Consider the following 15,801-nt stretch of genomic DNA (forward strand, 5'->3'; position numbering starts at 1 on the left):
TATGTTTGCCAAACTCCTAAACCAAAGTATTTCATGATTCACTACTTCCACTCATCTATCTTCAAAACAAATCAATTTTATCATATCTTAATTTATATCAGTTAAAACTGTTTATAATTACTTGATTTTTATTTTTTGCGCATCAAAATATTTTTTTCCAAGATTTATAAATTATTTTTAAAATAAACTGGTACCAGACGACTTACACTTCAGTCGTCCAGACGACTTCCAACATCTCAGACAACTCAGACGATTTACTGGGGCTATATTCGTAAAAATGGCTTCTGTTTTTTTGTTTGGTCACAAGGGACTGAGCTGTAATTTCACTAGGCTTTTAGGTTATTTTTGCATTTGATTCAAGTTTGGGTATAGGTTTGGGATTAAAATCAAGTTGTGGGTTAGTTTTGGCAAAAACCCCTTTGATATAATACCCGTAAATGTCTGAACCTAAACCGAAACAATCTGAATCCAATTATCCTACTATATATTAATTGAGAAGTCACTTAAGTGACTTGTGCTTAGGTAGGTGCCATTCATAGGTGAAGTTTAGAATTATTTTTTTTAATTTGATTGGTTGTTAGTATTTGAATTTTTATTTATTTAATTAAAGTTTTTAAAAAGAAACTAATCCTAGAACTTCCTAATCTAACCTATATTAGCGTACAAACAATTAAAAATTTTAAGATAAAAGAATTAACATAATTTGCTTATAGAAACAACTGAATATCATAGATTGCATTATAGAAATTTAAATAAATACATGTGGTATGATAGAAATAATTATATAAACGATTTTAACATATTTATATTAATAGTGGATGCAATAAATTATAGATTACAAAAAAAACTAATTAGCCTAAACCTAATAATATTTTTTTATACTCACTATATATATATATATATATATATTCTAAAATGTGTCCAATGAATGTAAAACAGTCAAATATACAATTTTAAAAACATTCATTCATTTTTCAGAGACAAATGTTGATTGTATAGTTGAGTTATTACTTTCAGAAATGATTAAAGTATTTGTATATTTAAAAACAGAAAAATATATAGTAAGTCGTTAAAAATAATATTAATTAATGAAAATATTTATTATAATATAAAATTAAAAAATTGGAATATTATAGTAATACGAGACTGAAGTTAATATACTCTATTAATATAATTCTTATAGCCTTGACTATAATAAAATAATTATATGGTAAATTTTTAAAATAATATTAATCAATGAAATTTTTTATTAAAATTAAAAACAAGAACAATATATTAATACATGACTAGAGTTAAGACTCTATTGATATAGTTGTGATTATAATAAAATTGACATGCTTACTTTGTAATAGGTAAAAAGGAAGGATACATATATAAAACATCAGTGAAGAATAATAAAACTTTTTTATTATATTCTTGGTTGTATTCTTTGTTATTTTATATTTTTATGTACTTAATTTTTTATATGTTTGCCAAAATACATGTGTTTTACGAATTACTATAACTGTTAATTAATTATTTGTAACTATTTTACTTCTAAAAAAATAAAATGGTAGACAAAATAATGCGAAAATAGAAAGTGTTATAAAATAAAAAATTTGTTCATTAATCTCTAGCTTTTTTTATTAATCAAAACATATGTCATAAAAAGAATTTTTGGAAACTTATAATAAAATTATTAGAATGAACAATATATCTCAATAATCTTCTAAGATTATACAATACCAAAACTTTTGATTTTCAAATTATTTAAAATAAATAGGTTATTTTAATAGTTATGATTATTATTCAAAATTATAAACATAATATATAATTTTCATGAAATATTTATATCCGCGAAATAGTGGACAACTACCTTGTATATGGTTACTTTATGAGTTTTATAATGTATTATAAATTATAACTAAATTTTAAGTGTTATTAACTGATCTCAATCAGTGTCTATAAAATATTAGAACGGAACCTAAGAAGATGCAACCGAAAATCCGAGAAACCCAGCCCATACCCGAGTAGGTACTCGAGCACCATGCCTATAGAAGAAAACTATGCCGTGAAACAGCTTGTGTACAAATCTTGTTTATTAACATTCCATAACTTTTGTATCTATTATACTGGTAACATTCCCAAATAAAGCCTAAGCTTTTACATCCTTATTAATAAAAACCAAAGACAATGATCAACAAGCAAATACATGCAAGGCTTAAACCAAACTGTACCGCGAATTTCTGATTATTTGTTCCTCCATCAGATGCTTCATCAAAACAACAACAACAAAAAAAAACTATTTTAGCTTACGGTCTCTATAATTCAAAACATTTCATAATCTTTTTCCTTTATATGTACAAATTTTAGATTTTACTTACATTCAGAACTGGTAAAGGTAAGTGAGGTTGGTTTATGATGAGTTCCGTTACAGTCTTCCTCAGTTCCAGTTGAACAAGTCTGAGGATTGCCTATTACACTGCATCACAAGTGGATTAAATTTTATATAAAAGATATATTTTACACGCTTAATATACTTATTTAATTATGGTAACATACAAATGTGGATACGCTGGAGAGAAAAATGAATTATTTTTTCTTTGAACAAAGTAAAACAGAACAGCCAAATATTCGTTTTTATAAATAGACACCTACTTGTATGCAATGGCATGTAATCTTGGAACTGGTCCACTCAAGTTATTGTACGACAGATCCCTACAAAATTTATTATGAAATATATAAGCAAATATACATAGGAAGAAAATAAAAAGAAAATGAAAGAACGAGAATGTACAAAAGAATTAGTTGGGCCATGTTTGCCACTGAGGTAGGAACTGTTCCTGTCAGACTGTTATGGTTCAGCCTCCTGCTCAACAATTTTCAACAAAAAAAAAACACTCTCCAGATATAATAACAACAATTATTATTATATACTATCCTAAAAGAGATTTGGAAAATTAATGAGTACTCTTACAAGTATTGAAAACTTGTAGAATGAGAAAGTGTGGGTGGGATTTGACCAGTGAAGTTATTGTTAGAGAGATTAAGTGTTTTGAGTTTCATCAGTCTCCCAATCTCAGGGGGGATATTTCCTCTGATGTTATTATTCTGCAAGAGCCTTTTTGTGTGTATTCAAAAAATAATTAGTAAACTAAAATAAACAACAAAACTAAGTAACTAAGAGATGAACACTGACACAGTCTGAAGATATGTTAAATTGCCAATACTGGATGCAAGAGTTCCTGACAACAAACCAAAAAACACTACGACATCCAGGTTAATATTTTGATCTCTCCCTCTTCTCTCTAAACAAGTAAAACCCTAGCCGCTCTTCGTTCTTCTCCGACGTCGGTGGTCCCTTTAGCTGGCGTCGGAGGTCACCGGTGTCTTTCCTGCTTTGCTCTGCCGCTCTCTCTTTCTCTCATCGGACTTGCCCTTCGTCCTGGCTCTGGATCTCTGCTTGAACTCCTGATTCTACTCGCGACAGATCTGGGGTTTGAGGCTTCGGTGGTCACAGATCTGGTATGAGGGCGACGATTAGGGCGAGTTTGTGGTGTCGGAGTCGGCTTCGTGGGAGGTCAGAGCTCTAGATCCGTTCTTGAGGCTTCTTCGGTGGGTTTGGCGGTACCAGGGCGGTGAGGAGGAGTGCGCATGGGATCTGTGTCGACCCTCTTTCTCGTCTGTTCAGATCGCCGATGGTAGCTTTCAAATTTTCGCGGATCTAGGGTTTCTGGACCTGAACGTGACGGCGCGTGGTTCTCCGTTTCTGGGCCTTGGTCGATCCTGCTGCTGGTTTTCATCAGCGGGCGCGTGTGAGGGGCTACTCTCTCTCGGTGTAGTCGCCCGAGGCTTGTTGGCTCCTGTGGCAGCGCGTGTTGAGCCACGAGGCTGCATCCGCGTCTCATTGTGGTCTCTGTCACCTCGTGCTTGGTTCAGAGTTTGTGGCAGCTCGTCGGTCTCGTTCCTCCCCAATAAATGTGCAGCTATTCTCGGCTTGGTGGGCGTGTCCTTGCATTGGTGGCTTTCCCGGGATGGAGGTTTGAGTGGTCTGTTAGCAATTCTTTTGAGACGAGCACCGGGAATGGCCGAAATCTACCGGGTTCGGGCTCACGATCTTCAACGATGCTATCACCCTCTCAACGGCGGCATCTGGTCTCGTGTGAGGGGCTCCTCTTGCTGCCTCTCCTTTCAGTCAAGGCATTGCTGCGTACGTGATGTTGTCTCTACAGGTCATAGTTGGTTGTGTTTTTGCATTCTGTATTTTGGTGTAGTCTTTAGTTTTCATTACTGCAATTCTGTTTCTTGTTAGTCTTTGTATTCTGTCACAAATCCGAAAATGGTAAATATACTTAACATTTTTACCAAAAAAAAAAAAAAAAAAGAGTTCCTGACAAGCTCTGGTCTGAAGCTCCTCTATATACACATAAAGGTAAAGGCTATAATTAAGTAAAACCATGCTGACATTATATATGTGTGTATGTATGTGCTTACATGCTTAGGACAAAACCGTCAGGAGAGCAAGTGATCAAGTCCCAGCTACAAGGATCAACTGCTGCGTTGTCCCAATTTACTAGAACTCCACGAGGATCAATCAGTGAGCTCTTGATTTCTATTAGAGCAAGAACTAAAAGAGGAAATAAGAACAACAAAACATGTTTTTAGGAAGGAAATAACAAATATTTAATTAGAAAGAAGCAGATTTTATTAATGAATATTACCTTCAAAGTTTTTTTGCCAAGGAATATTACCTTCATACTTAACACCGTCTGAAAGCTCTGCCGGAGGAAAAAAGAGGAAAAAGATGCAGAAAAAGGTTGAAGAGAACAAAGCATAACTCTTTTTTACATCTCTTCTTCTGTTCACCATCTTTGTCTGAATCGAAACTTGTTTTTCTTGCACTCAGACTTGTGTTCGTACTTTCTAAGGTGAAGATTTGAGACGTTAGCGTATTAGACAAAAAGATCGAAATACAAATAAGGCGGGAGAAGATAGTGGTGCGCAAGAGAATTTGGTTCCCGTGAATGAGATTCTTATTCCTCGAGAATGCTTTAACTCATTCGTTCTATAGGTGTATAGTATAATTTGTAGACCTATACTTATTCCAACGATTGCATGCATGGAATATATGCTTGAGCGTAGTAATTGAATTAATCAGATAAAGGAACATCTTTTAAGTAGGGGTGGGCAAAATACTGAACTTTAAGTAGGGATGAGGAAACTATTTAAGACTTAAATACTAAAATTAATTTGGTCCCGGTAACTTATTATATATAAGTGTACAATGTTGACCTACCAAAGCGGGTCCTGACATTTTGGTGGCTAGAAGCTAAAGAAAAAAAATGCTGGTTCATAAAGTTTAGGAGTTTCAGTTTTTTTTTTAAGGTGCCTCACCATTGAAATTGCTTGAGACTTTATTAATGCTTCTTCTCTTTTCTTTTCTATTTTTTTTTTCAGCAATTCCCATATTTTTTCTTATTTTTTAGGACCCATACTTTTGTAACGATTAAAATTTTTTTGGCTATGCTATTAATAAACACATTTAAATAATCATGAATATATATGTAGAAAATATGAAACCAAGATAATTATATATGTAAAAAAAAAAAATTGTATGAAACCACAGAACGTCAACTCTAATATATGTATTTGACTCTACAAAAAGCCAAAAGAAGTTGACAAGTTTAAAAAGTAAGAAAAAAATTCTATAACAGAAGTATAAAATAATGAAAATACCATGATGGATCAAAAAGAATAGGAGATGACGATTCAGTCTAGAATTTCAGAAAAAGAATCGATGATTCAAATAATAGGATTTAGGAAGATGATATCAATTAAGGATAGGTTTAGCTAGACTTTCAATCTTCAAGGCGACAGTAGCAAAAAAAAGGTTATTAGTTTAGGTTTAACCAAAATTTCCTTTTTTGTTTTACTTAAATTAAATTTTACAATAAAAAACATTATTGCGAATAAGGACAATCAAACACGTACGGGACAGACCGCAAATAATCTGAAACACTTAACCACTATACCACCAACACTATTACAATTTTGTTAAAACAATTCACAAATTTATCGGCCGGAAACGATTGCTTGATTCGCTTGGTTCAAGGGTCGGCCCTGTGACCTACATAGATTTTAAAAATAATTAGACGTGTACATTTAACTTTATTCTTGTGAAATTGATTTTTTAAGAGGTTGGCATATGGTTGTGTGGGCCGGGCCTTAGAGCCACAGCTCGATCATTAGTTGTTTATGATAGGAAGTGGATGTTACTAAGCGAATCTAGAGGTAGGGATGGACACTTTATCCGATATCCGAAGTGGCACCCGAACCTGATTCGAAAAACTTAAACTGAAATTCAAATCGAAGTAGCAAAATATCCGAACGGGTATTGAATAAGAAGAGATTGGATACCCGAACCCGAACGGATAATATCCGAACCGAATGGATATCCGAAGATAACCGAACATATGTATAATTAACTTTATATTTTTAGTTTACATCTCTCGATTTATATAAAATATTTATATTGATACTACACATACTTTAAGTTCATATGATATACATACAATTACGAAAAAAATAATTTGCTACTCACTTAAAATGCATGTCAAGTTTTTTATTTCAAAAATTAACAAAAAGTTCATCCAAAATGTTTTAAAAAATAACTAAATTAATGTTTTTTTAGTTTTAAAATGTTATGTCCTTTTAACCATTCAATCTATTAAAAATAAAAAATTAGTTAACAGAAAGTTATATTTTTAAATACAAGAAACTTGAGAAATGAAAATTTTAATTTTTTTTTTCAAAATCTAAATATCCGAACCCGATCCGAAATAACCGAATCCGAACTAAAAATACCCGAACCCGATCCAAAGTACAGAAATACCCGAACGGGTCTACACCTCTATACCGAAATACCCGAAAATCCGAAATACCCAACCCGGACCCGAACGGGTACCCGAACGCCCACCCCTAAGAGAATCTATCGGTGACAAATCTTCAAAGTGTCTGCTTGTTGTAGACCTATACAGCTATACTATTAGATGTTAGGGTTTCTTAATTCTTATATGGTTTTCTTGTAATAAAATTTCCTTGGCTTTTATGTTTTAAACAGTGAAAATAGACATTGGTGCATATATACATCAAACAATTCACCAGACATACTTATTTATAGTATTATTGAAGGGTGATTTTGCCCAATATTCATAAAAGCTCAAAAAATTAAGAATATAGCCATTGAATAGTTGATGTGACAATTAAAGTCAAACCTTAACATTTCTCTCATTCCACTCTCGTGCGCGTGAGTATATACGCGTCACATTGTGTAGCGAACATAACTGAAATATATTATACTATAAACCATATAATATAGTCAAAGCATTAATACAAATATACATGGTGAAAAGAGAAACATGTTACAAACGTAAACAAAAACACCACACCAACAATAATATTCTAGACTATACAATGTACAGGTTAGTCGAAGCAGAAATACACTAGAGCATCTACCAAATTTCTTATGCTACCAATCATAATAGAATGAAACCAAAAAAATATACAATTTAGTTTTATCTTCTTAGGTCATTTTGTAACTGAAAGCAGTAAAAGTGAATGTATAAATAAGAGCGACGGATGAAGAGATGTTGTTGTTGCTATGTAAAGTAAAAGAGAATAATATGTGGCGGGAGGAGGAAAAAAACCTACACTGAGGTGGAAGAGATGACAAATGGTGACAATGGTCGAAGAGAAGATGTCGACGGCGACAAAACAATCAGTAATGGTGATGGTGACAATAATAGGATCAAGGTGAATGAAGAAGAAGAAAAAAATGAGCAAGTTAAATATTATGTTGCACAATTTGGGTTATAGAATAACCCAAGGCGGGACAGAAGGTTAGCTGATACTATACTATAAAAGTATGTATTATAGTATTTACGTTAACATCCTACCTACTTAATTCACTGGGGTATAGAAATGACGCCGCCATTGTGTCATACAAGGTGGTCAAATGTGTTATCTGTCGACAGAAGAAACACGAGAAACTATTTCGAACCGTAAAGGGATCACAATTGTGGAATTTATTATAGCAGGCCCACATATAAGCTAGTTGTTGCGTAAGTAGTTGAAAGTTATTATATACTATCAAAGATAATAGTATAGAAATGACACAGCTGATATATAATACATAGGAAACCTGAAATTAAGTATGGTGTCCGAATAAGCATTGGAAAAATAGACAAAAACATTTATGTAGAAGTCTAGTTTGGCTGCTGAAAAGCATAAGTTAGACGCACAATAGAAAGATGAATAAAAACACTGTTATAAATGAATGGCAATTGATAAATAAGTCGTTAGCGTTGTACTTAACCATACATAACTTTCAAAATAATACACAAATTGAGATGTCCGCCACAGTAAAAATGAGGATATTAGTAGCAAAGCTTAGTAAACCGAAAACTTATAAGTAGCATATGAGTAGAGAAAGCAAAAAAGAATTCAATCCAACATATCATTACGGGAATTAGTCAGGGATGAAGGTCGAGAAGGCTGCAACTGTATGTCTTCGCTACAACTGCAAGTGACTCATAGAATCTAAATGGTGACCAAAGGAATGAGTGGGAATAGTGAATTCCTCATCATTCCTTACAATTTACATCATTTATAAGAAATTTTGTTCTTTATGATTCCTTGACATTCCTTAAAATTTAAGTAGTAAATTGTAATAGACTACAATTATTCCTTATTAATTTGGGAGAGGAATACATTTTCCTCTTGTTTTATTCTTATAGTGAGTTTTCACACCATCCAAGACAATCATGGAAGCGCATATGTATATAAATCATACTATATTATCATGTCAAGTGGTATAGTAAAGGCCGTAACTTTTAATATCCTACTTACACCGCACGACCGAACCGTTCATCACTAATTTCAACTTTTCTAGTCTCGAACTCATATTTCCATGCACTCTCTTGAAATTTCTCTTCTTCATCGCTAGTAAGAGTTTAGAAAATAAAACAATTTTTTTTTTAATTTTCAAGATTAAGAGAGGAGACACTCGTTCACGTTTATACGCGCAGGGAGGAATATTTTTGGAATTTTCTATAACAATATATAATATATCATAGCCAAAGTGATGTTATATATATAAACTTAATTTTTATTTTTCTTATGTATATGTGCCCCGATTTCCCCCATTCTTGAACCTAACACAGAGGTCACATTGAGTCGTGTGCTCCGGATGGGAATAGGAGAAGCTGTCTCCCAAGTAACTCGGTGTCAACAACTAAGTAATGTACTAGTATTACTATTATTTATAGCATTTTTCTAAAATATGACAACTTTGTGATTATTCACAAAAGTCTACGAAAATTTCTTGTGATTTCAAATTAAACCTTCATTAACCGTCTGTTTAAAAACTCACTTGTGTGTTCTAACTTCTAATTATCTTCAAACGTATATTTGACATATGTAATTATTTGTTTTTGCAGTAACCTTGTATGATTCAGTTTCATATATAATGAATGAATGAATACAATTAGCTAGAGAAAACCATAGTTTTCTATACATTTTCAGAGGTCCGTTGCTTTTCGATTAAATAGATCGAGACTATTGAATAATTTATTAGCTAATAACAGCAAAGCATAGAACGATACCTCGATATATGACATCAATCATCAACATGTACGATAGGACCCAAGTTACATCGGCATGTATTTCATGCTTTGTAGTTTTTACTTAAAACAGCTAATAATATATGTAAGTGTAGTAAGTACGTAATATGAACCTTTTTATTTATTTAAAATTTTAAATATAATGACCGAGTGTTTTGGTCTGTTCTCTTAGTCTTGTATTCTGAAGTTTTTTATACACCATTTCGGAGGTTTGGCTACGCAGTTTACCAAACTCATTGACTAGGAGTGGTTAATGGTTGCACAAGATCTCTTAAACTTGGAAAAGGAACAATCTCGAACACGTGATCATTTTGTTCAACTTGCTTAAACAAATATACAGCTACATCTTTTCTCAAAAATAAAATAAAATAAAAATACAGCTAAACTATTACACCAACAACGAATTATTATATTCTTCTCGATGCAAGATTTTACACTACTATATTATTCGACAAAAATCCAAGCGAAAGTTCTTGGTTTCATCGTTATTTTAACATGTCATTTTGCGTTACATACAAAGTTCACATACTTTCATACTATTTATAAAGTTACATATAGAATATAAGTCATGGATGGGTCGTGATCATTTTGTAAACGTATACAATACTTTAAAAGTAAATTTTGTGGAAATGATAAAATAAAGCAACTTTGATTTTGTCTACAAACACTACAAGAAAACGTAACTTTAACGAGGAAGTTTAACGAGGAAAAATAATCCTCGTAAAAAAACGTTGATTTTGCGAGGAAAGTACGTGGAGAAAGAAAAGCATCGTTATTTCGTCGTAAGGTAACGACAAAACATATTCGTCGTAAAAGACGATGTAAATTGACGTGGCTTTTACGAGAAAATAGTTTTTCCTCGTAAAAACCACGTAAATTTCGCGAGTGCTTTACGACGAAATATTTTACGTGTACTTAACGAGGAAATTTTGAATCCACCAACTTGGTAGGTGGCTCACGTTTTTTTTTTGCCATACAATTAATTTTCGTCGTAATTTCATAGTAAAATTACAACTACCAGATTCGAAATTTTCTATAAATATGGATGTTGGAACATCATTTTAAACACACCAACAACAAAAAACGTGAAAGAAAAAAAATGGCTGGCTCTGGGACTATTTACGAGTTGCGGAATTGGATGTATATGCATAGAGATGCTAACGGGAGAGTGACGAAAGAATACCTTGCGGGGCTGGAGACATTTATGCACCAAGCAGATTCAACACCGCTCGCCCAAGAAAGTGGTAAGATGTTCTGTCCTTGTCGGAAATGCAACAATTCGAAATTGGCAAACCGTGAAAATGTTTGGAAGCATTTAATAAATAGAGGTTTCACGCCAAATTACTATATCTGGTTTCAACATGGGGAAGGTTATAATTATGATCAGAATGAAGCTAGTAGTAGTAATAGCAATTTTCAGGAAGAACCGGTTAATCATCATTTGCATAATGAACATAGTTACCATCAGGAGGAGATGGTAGATTATGATAGGGTTCATGATATGGTAGCTGATGCATTCGTAGCTCATGATGAAGATGAAGAACCTAATATAGATGCAAAAAAGTTTTACGGAATGTTAAACGCGGCGAATCAACCACTTTACAGTGGTTGTAGAGAAGGTCTCTCTAAATTGTCGTTGGCTGCTAGAATGATGAATATTAAAACTGATCACAATCTACCTGAAAGTTGCATGAACGAATGGGCGGACTTGTTTAAAGAGTATTTGCCGGAAGACAATGTGTCTGCTGATTCTTATTATGAGATTCAGAAATTAGTTTATAGTCTTGGGTTGCCTTCGGAGATGATAGATGTCTGCATCGACAACTGCATGATCTATTGGGGAGATGATGAGAAGCTAGAAGTATGTCGATTCTGCAAGAAGCCACGATTCAAGCCGCAAGGACGGGGACGTAATAGGGTACCGTACCAAAGGATGTGGTACCTACCAATTACAGACAGATTGAAAAGATTGTATCAATCAGAGCAGACTGCTGCAAAGATGAGATGGCATGCCGAGCATACTCAGACGGATGGTGAGATGACTCATCCATCAGATGCAAGAGCCTGGAAACATTTCAACAAAGTACATCCGGATTTTGCTAGCAATAGCCGGAATGTGTATCTCGGATTATGCACAGATGGATTTAGTCCGTTCGGAATGTCAGGGAGACAATATTCATTGTGGCCAGTCTTTCTTACGCCATACAACCTGCCACCGGAGATGTGCATGCAACGGGAGTTGCTATTCTTGACGATATTGATACCTGGTCCGAACCATCCAAAAAGGTCCCTGGATGTTTTCCTACAACCACTGATAAAAGAGTTGAAGGATTTGTGGTCAACAGGGGTGAGGACGTATGACTGTTCAACGAAGACGAATTTTACGATGCGAGCTATGCTTTTGTGGACCATAAGTGACTTTCCTGCATATGGGATGTTGTCTGGATGGACTACACATGGGAGATTAGCTTGTCCATATTGTAATGGAACGACAGATGCGTTTCAACTGAAGAATGGTAGGAAGACAAGTTGGTTTGATTGTCATCGTCGATTTCTTCCCATTGGCCATCCTTACCGAAGAAACAAGAATTTGTTTAGGCACAAAAGGGTTGTGAGAGACACTCCTCCACCATATCTAACTGGAGAACAAATTGAAGCACAAATCGACTACTACGGAGCTAACGAAACAGTTCGTTGGGGTGGTAATTGGCATGTCCCTCGTAATATGCCTGATTCTTACGGTGTTCATCACAACTGGCACAAGAAGAGTATATTTTGGGAGTTGCCATATTGGAAGGATCTTCTTCTGCGCCACAACCTCGATGTGATGCATATAGAGAAGAATTTCTTTGAGAACATCATGAATACAATATTGAATGTCCCAGGGAAGACAAAAGACAACATAAAATCGAGGTTGGACTTGCCGGATATTTGCTCAAGAAGCGAGTTACATATTAAAAGCAATGGACAAGTTCCCGTTCCGATATTCAGACTGTCTTCAGAAAAAAAGTCGGTGTTGTTCAACTGGGTGGCATCAGAAGTGAAGTTCCCCGATGGGTATGTTTCAAATCTCTCTAGATGTGTTGAAAAGGGTCAAAAGTTCTCTGGGATGAAGAGTCATGATTGTCATGTCTTTATGCAACGACTACTGCCCTTTGCATTTGCGGAGCTACTTCCAACAAACGTACATGAAGCACTTGCAGGTTCGTAGTGTTTTATATCACAATAATTTTATAACGGTCTAGTTTGCAAAATAATATACGACTAACAATGTGTTTAATTGTTTTTGGAATATAAAAGGCATTGGAGCATTTTTCAGGGATCTGAGCACACGCACTCTTAAAGAAGAAGTTGTAGAACAGCTTCAGGAGAACATTCCCATCTTATTGTGCAACTTGGAGAAGATATTTCCTCCTGGATTTTTTGACGTCATGGAGCATCTAGCTGTCCACCTCCCATATGAAGCATTGCTTCGTGGACCTGTACATTACGGATGGATGTATCAGTATGAGCGAGCCATGAAATATTTGAAGGGAAAAGCAAAGAACCTCGCCAAAGTTGAAGGTTCTATAATTGCTGGAAGTTTGACGGAAGAAGTTTCTCACTTCACATCGTACTACTTTGCGTCAAAAGTACGTACCCGTAGAAGAGCTCCAAGAAGATATGATGATGGTGGAGTTGCGCCAACATATGCAGTTGCTGGTGTTCCAGACATCTTTAGCCAGATTGGACGACTCGGTGGGAAGTCTAAAGAGGTTTGGTGGTCGAGTGAACAAGACGCTCATAGTGCACACACCTATATTCTACTCAATTGCGAGGATCCATTGATGCGTTATTTTGAAAGGTAACATATATGGACACTTCAAAACACATATAATTAATTATATAATTGCAAGAGATTCATTCCTATGAAATGTGATTAATTTTACAGCCTATTTGTTTCTCAAGTCGAAGAAACATTTCCTGGTATATCCACAAGTGACGTAGACAAAAGGAAAGATCAGCACTTCATTAAGTGGTTGCGGAATCAGGTATTATAACTCAAACTATTTTTTCATACATGATTTGTATTTTAATGTTCTCTTTATTTTTGCAGGTTGATTATGACGACGATGCAGATTATCCTAAGTGGTTACACGAAGTAATTCAATCTCCACTTGTAAAGGTCACCACATCACAGATGTATTTCACACGAGGCTACACTTTTCACACATATGAGTATGGTAGACAGCGGGCGACCAGTAACTATGGAATATGTGTGAAAGGGGAAACAGATTTCTACGGGATCTTGACGGAGATTATTGAAGTCGAATTTCCAGGGATACTGAAGCTGAAATGCGTCATCTTCAAATGTGAATGGTTCGACCCCGTCGTCAACAGAGGTGTTCGGTCTAACAAATTTGGTGTAGTTGATGTCAACGGTGGACGTCGGTACAACAAATTCGAGCCTTTCATCTTAGCTTCACAAGCAGACCAAGTTAGCTTCCTTCCATACCCTCGGATGAGAGATTCGGGTATAAATTGGTTAGCAGTGATCAAAGTTACACCTCGAGGACGAATCATCAGTGGAGAAGAACCACCATTGCAAGAAGAACAGATAAATGAAGTCGAGGAACCTGAACAAGAAGTTGATGACATCCTTCTCATTGATCCGCATAATCACGAATACGAAGATCTTACCGATGATGCCACAGACGAAGCTGTAGAAGACGAGTTTAATGAAAATGATGATATTTCTAGTGATGACGAGAATGTCGATGTATCCGATTGATGTATTTGATTTTGTGTAGTTTGTTTTATGAATAAGGTAATGTGAGAGTTTGTTTTATGAATAAGGTAATGTGGGAGTTTGTTTTATGAATAAGAAATTGTGGGAGTTTGTTTTATAAATAAGTAAATGTGGGAATTGTGGTTTGGAATGGAAATAAAGATGGGGTTTGGAATATATGAAGTAGAAGATAAGGAATATGGGGTTTTGGGGTTTGGGGTTTCGGATTTTAGGGATTTAAACGTACTGCTCGTTAATTCCTCGTAATTTGACGTCGAATGTACGACGTAATCCTCGTTTATTCCACGTAGGACAGAATCGTCGTAAAGAACTCGTTAGCTTACGTGGAAATAACGACGAAAGTAAAAAAAAATAAAGAAAGCGAAACCCGTTAATTCCACGTAGGACGGAATCGTCGTAAAGACCTCGTAAGGTAAATTGACGTAAATACCACGTAAAGTAAATGACGAAGGAGGCACTCTTTAATTCCACGTAGGACGGAATCGTCGTAAAGACCTCGTAAGGTAAATTGACGTAAATACCACGTAAAGTAAATGACGAAGGAGGCACTCTTTAATTCCACGTAGGATGATTTCGTCGTAAACACCTCGTAACAGAAATCGTCGTAAAAACCTCGTAGACTTAAAAACTAGAAAAAAAAGGAAAAGAAGAGAGACACCAGATTTACATGTGGCAAGACTTCCAACAATTATAATACTTAAGTCTCGCCCACATAAATTCTAATATCTTCTTCTCTTTCTTTTTTTCCAAATATTTCTAATTTGGTGAAAAACGAGACTACTACTTCCTCATAGTATAAAAACTAGAAAAAAAGAAAAAAAGAAAGATACTAGAATTATATGTGGCGAGACTTAAGTCTCACCCACATAAATTCTAATTTCTTCTTTTCTTCTTTTTTTTTCAAATATTTCTAATTTGAAAAGTATTTTGGTGAGGAGTGTGATTTGAGATAGGGTGTGTTTTGTGAGTTTGTGTGTGTGGTTTGAGAAGGAAAGTTGTGGGTATTTATAGAAAATAAAAGCTCGCTAATTCCTCGTAACTGGTTAACTCGTTAATTCCACGTAACCCATTTCGTCGTAAAAACGTCGTTAACGAAAACGCGGGCCTTTGTATTTCGTCGCTATTTCGTCGTAAATGAAAACGCGGGCCTCTGTAATTCCTCGTAAGTTTACGAGGAAATTACGAGGACAAGTAATCTTATATATATCCCGAGCGAGCTCGCTCCGTCTTTCCTCTCCACTTCCTCTCCACTTCCTCCCTAATTCGTAGCAATGGTAAGTCTCTCTAATTCCTCTCTAGTTTGATTAGTTTAGGATAGATTAGGTGGTTAGTATAGGGAATTTAGATAGGTTT

At 34.8% G+C, this 15,801-nt stretch overlaps 1 protein-coding gene across 2 annotated transcripts; it reads right to left on the reverse strand.

The window, feature by feature from the left end:
* Positions 1-2,063: 2,063 nt before the first annotated feature.
* LOC106401465 (protein NSP-INTERACTING KINASE 2) lies at positions 2,064-4,948 on the reverse strand. 2 transcript variants are annotated; one of them, XM_022704367.2, is made up of 9 exons: positions 4,731-4,948; positions 4,474-4,606; positions 4,370-4,395; positions 3,179-3,224; positions 2,957-3,100; positions 2,777-2,848; positions 2,638-2,697; positions 2,364-2,461; positions 2,064-2,251 (listed from the first exon to the last, which is right to left on the reverse strand). In XM_022704367.2, the coding sequence occupies exons 1-9, from the start codon at positions 4,846-4,848 to the stop codon at positions 2,154-2,156; spliced, it is 795 nt and encodes a 264-aa protein (XP_022560088.1). In that variant the 5' UTR covers positions 4,849-4,948; the 3' UTR covers positions 2,064-2,153. The 2 variants fall into 2 exon arrangements, with proteins under 2 accessions (XP_022560088.1, XP_022560086.1); XM_022704365.2 differs by having other exon boundaries at positions 4,701-4,946.
* Positions 4,949-15,801: the final 10,853 nt, after the last annotated feature.

This window comes from Brassica napus, chromosome A2 (assembly GCF_020379485.1).
Source record: "Brassica napus cultivar Da-Ae chromosome A2, Da-Ae, whole genome shotgun sequence".
Lineage (NCBI taxonomy): Eukaryota > Viridiplantae > Streptophyta > Magnoliopsida > Brassicales > Brassicaceae > Brassica > Brassica napus.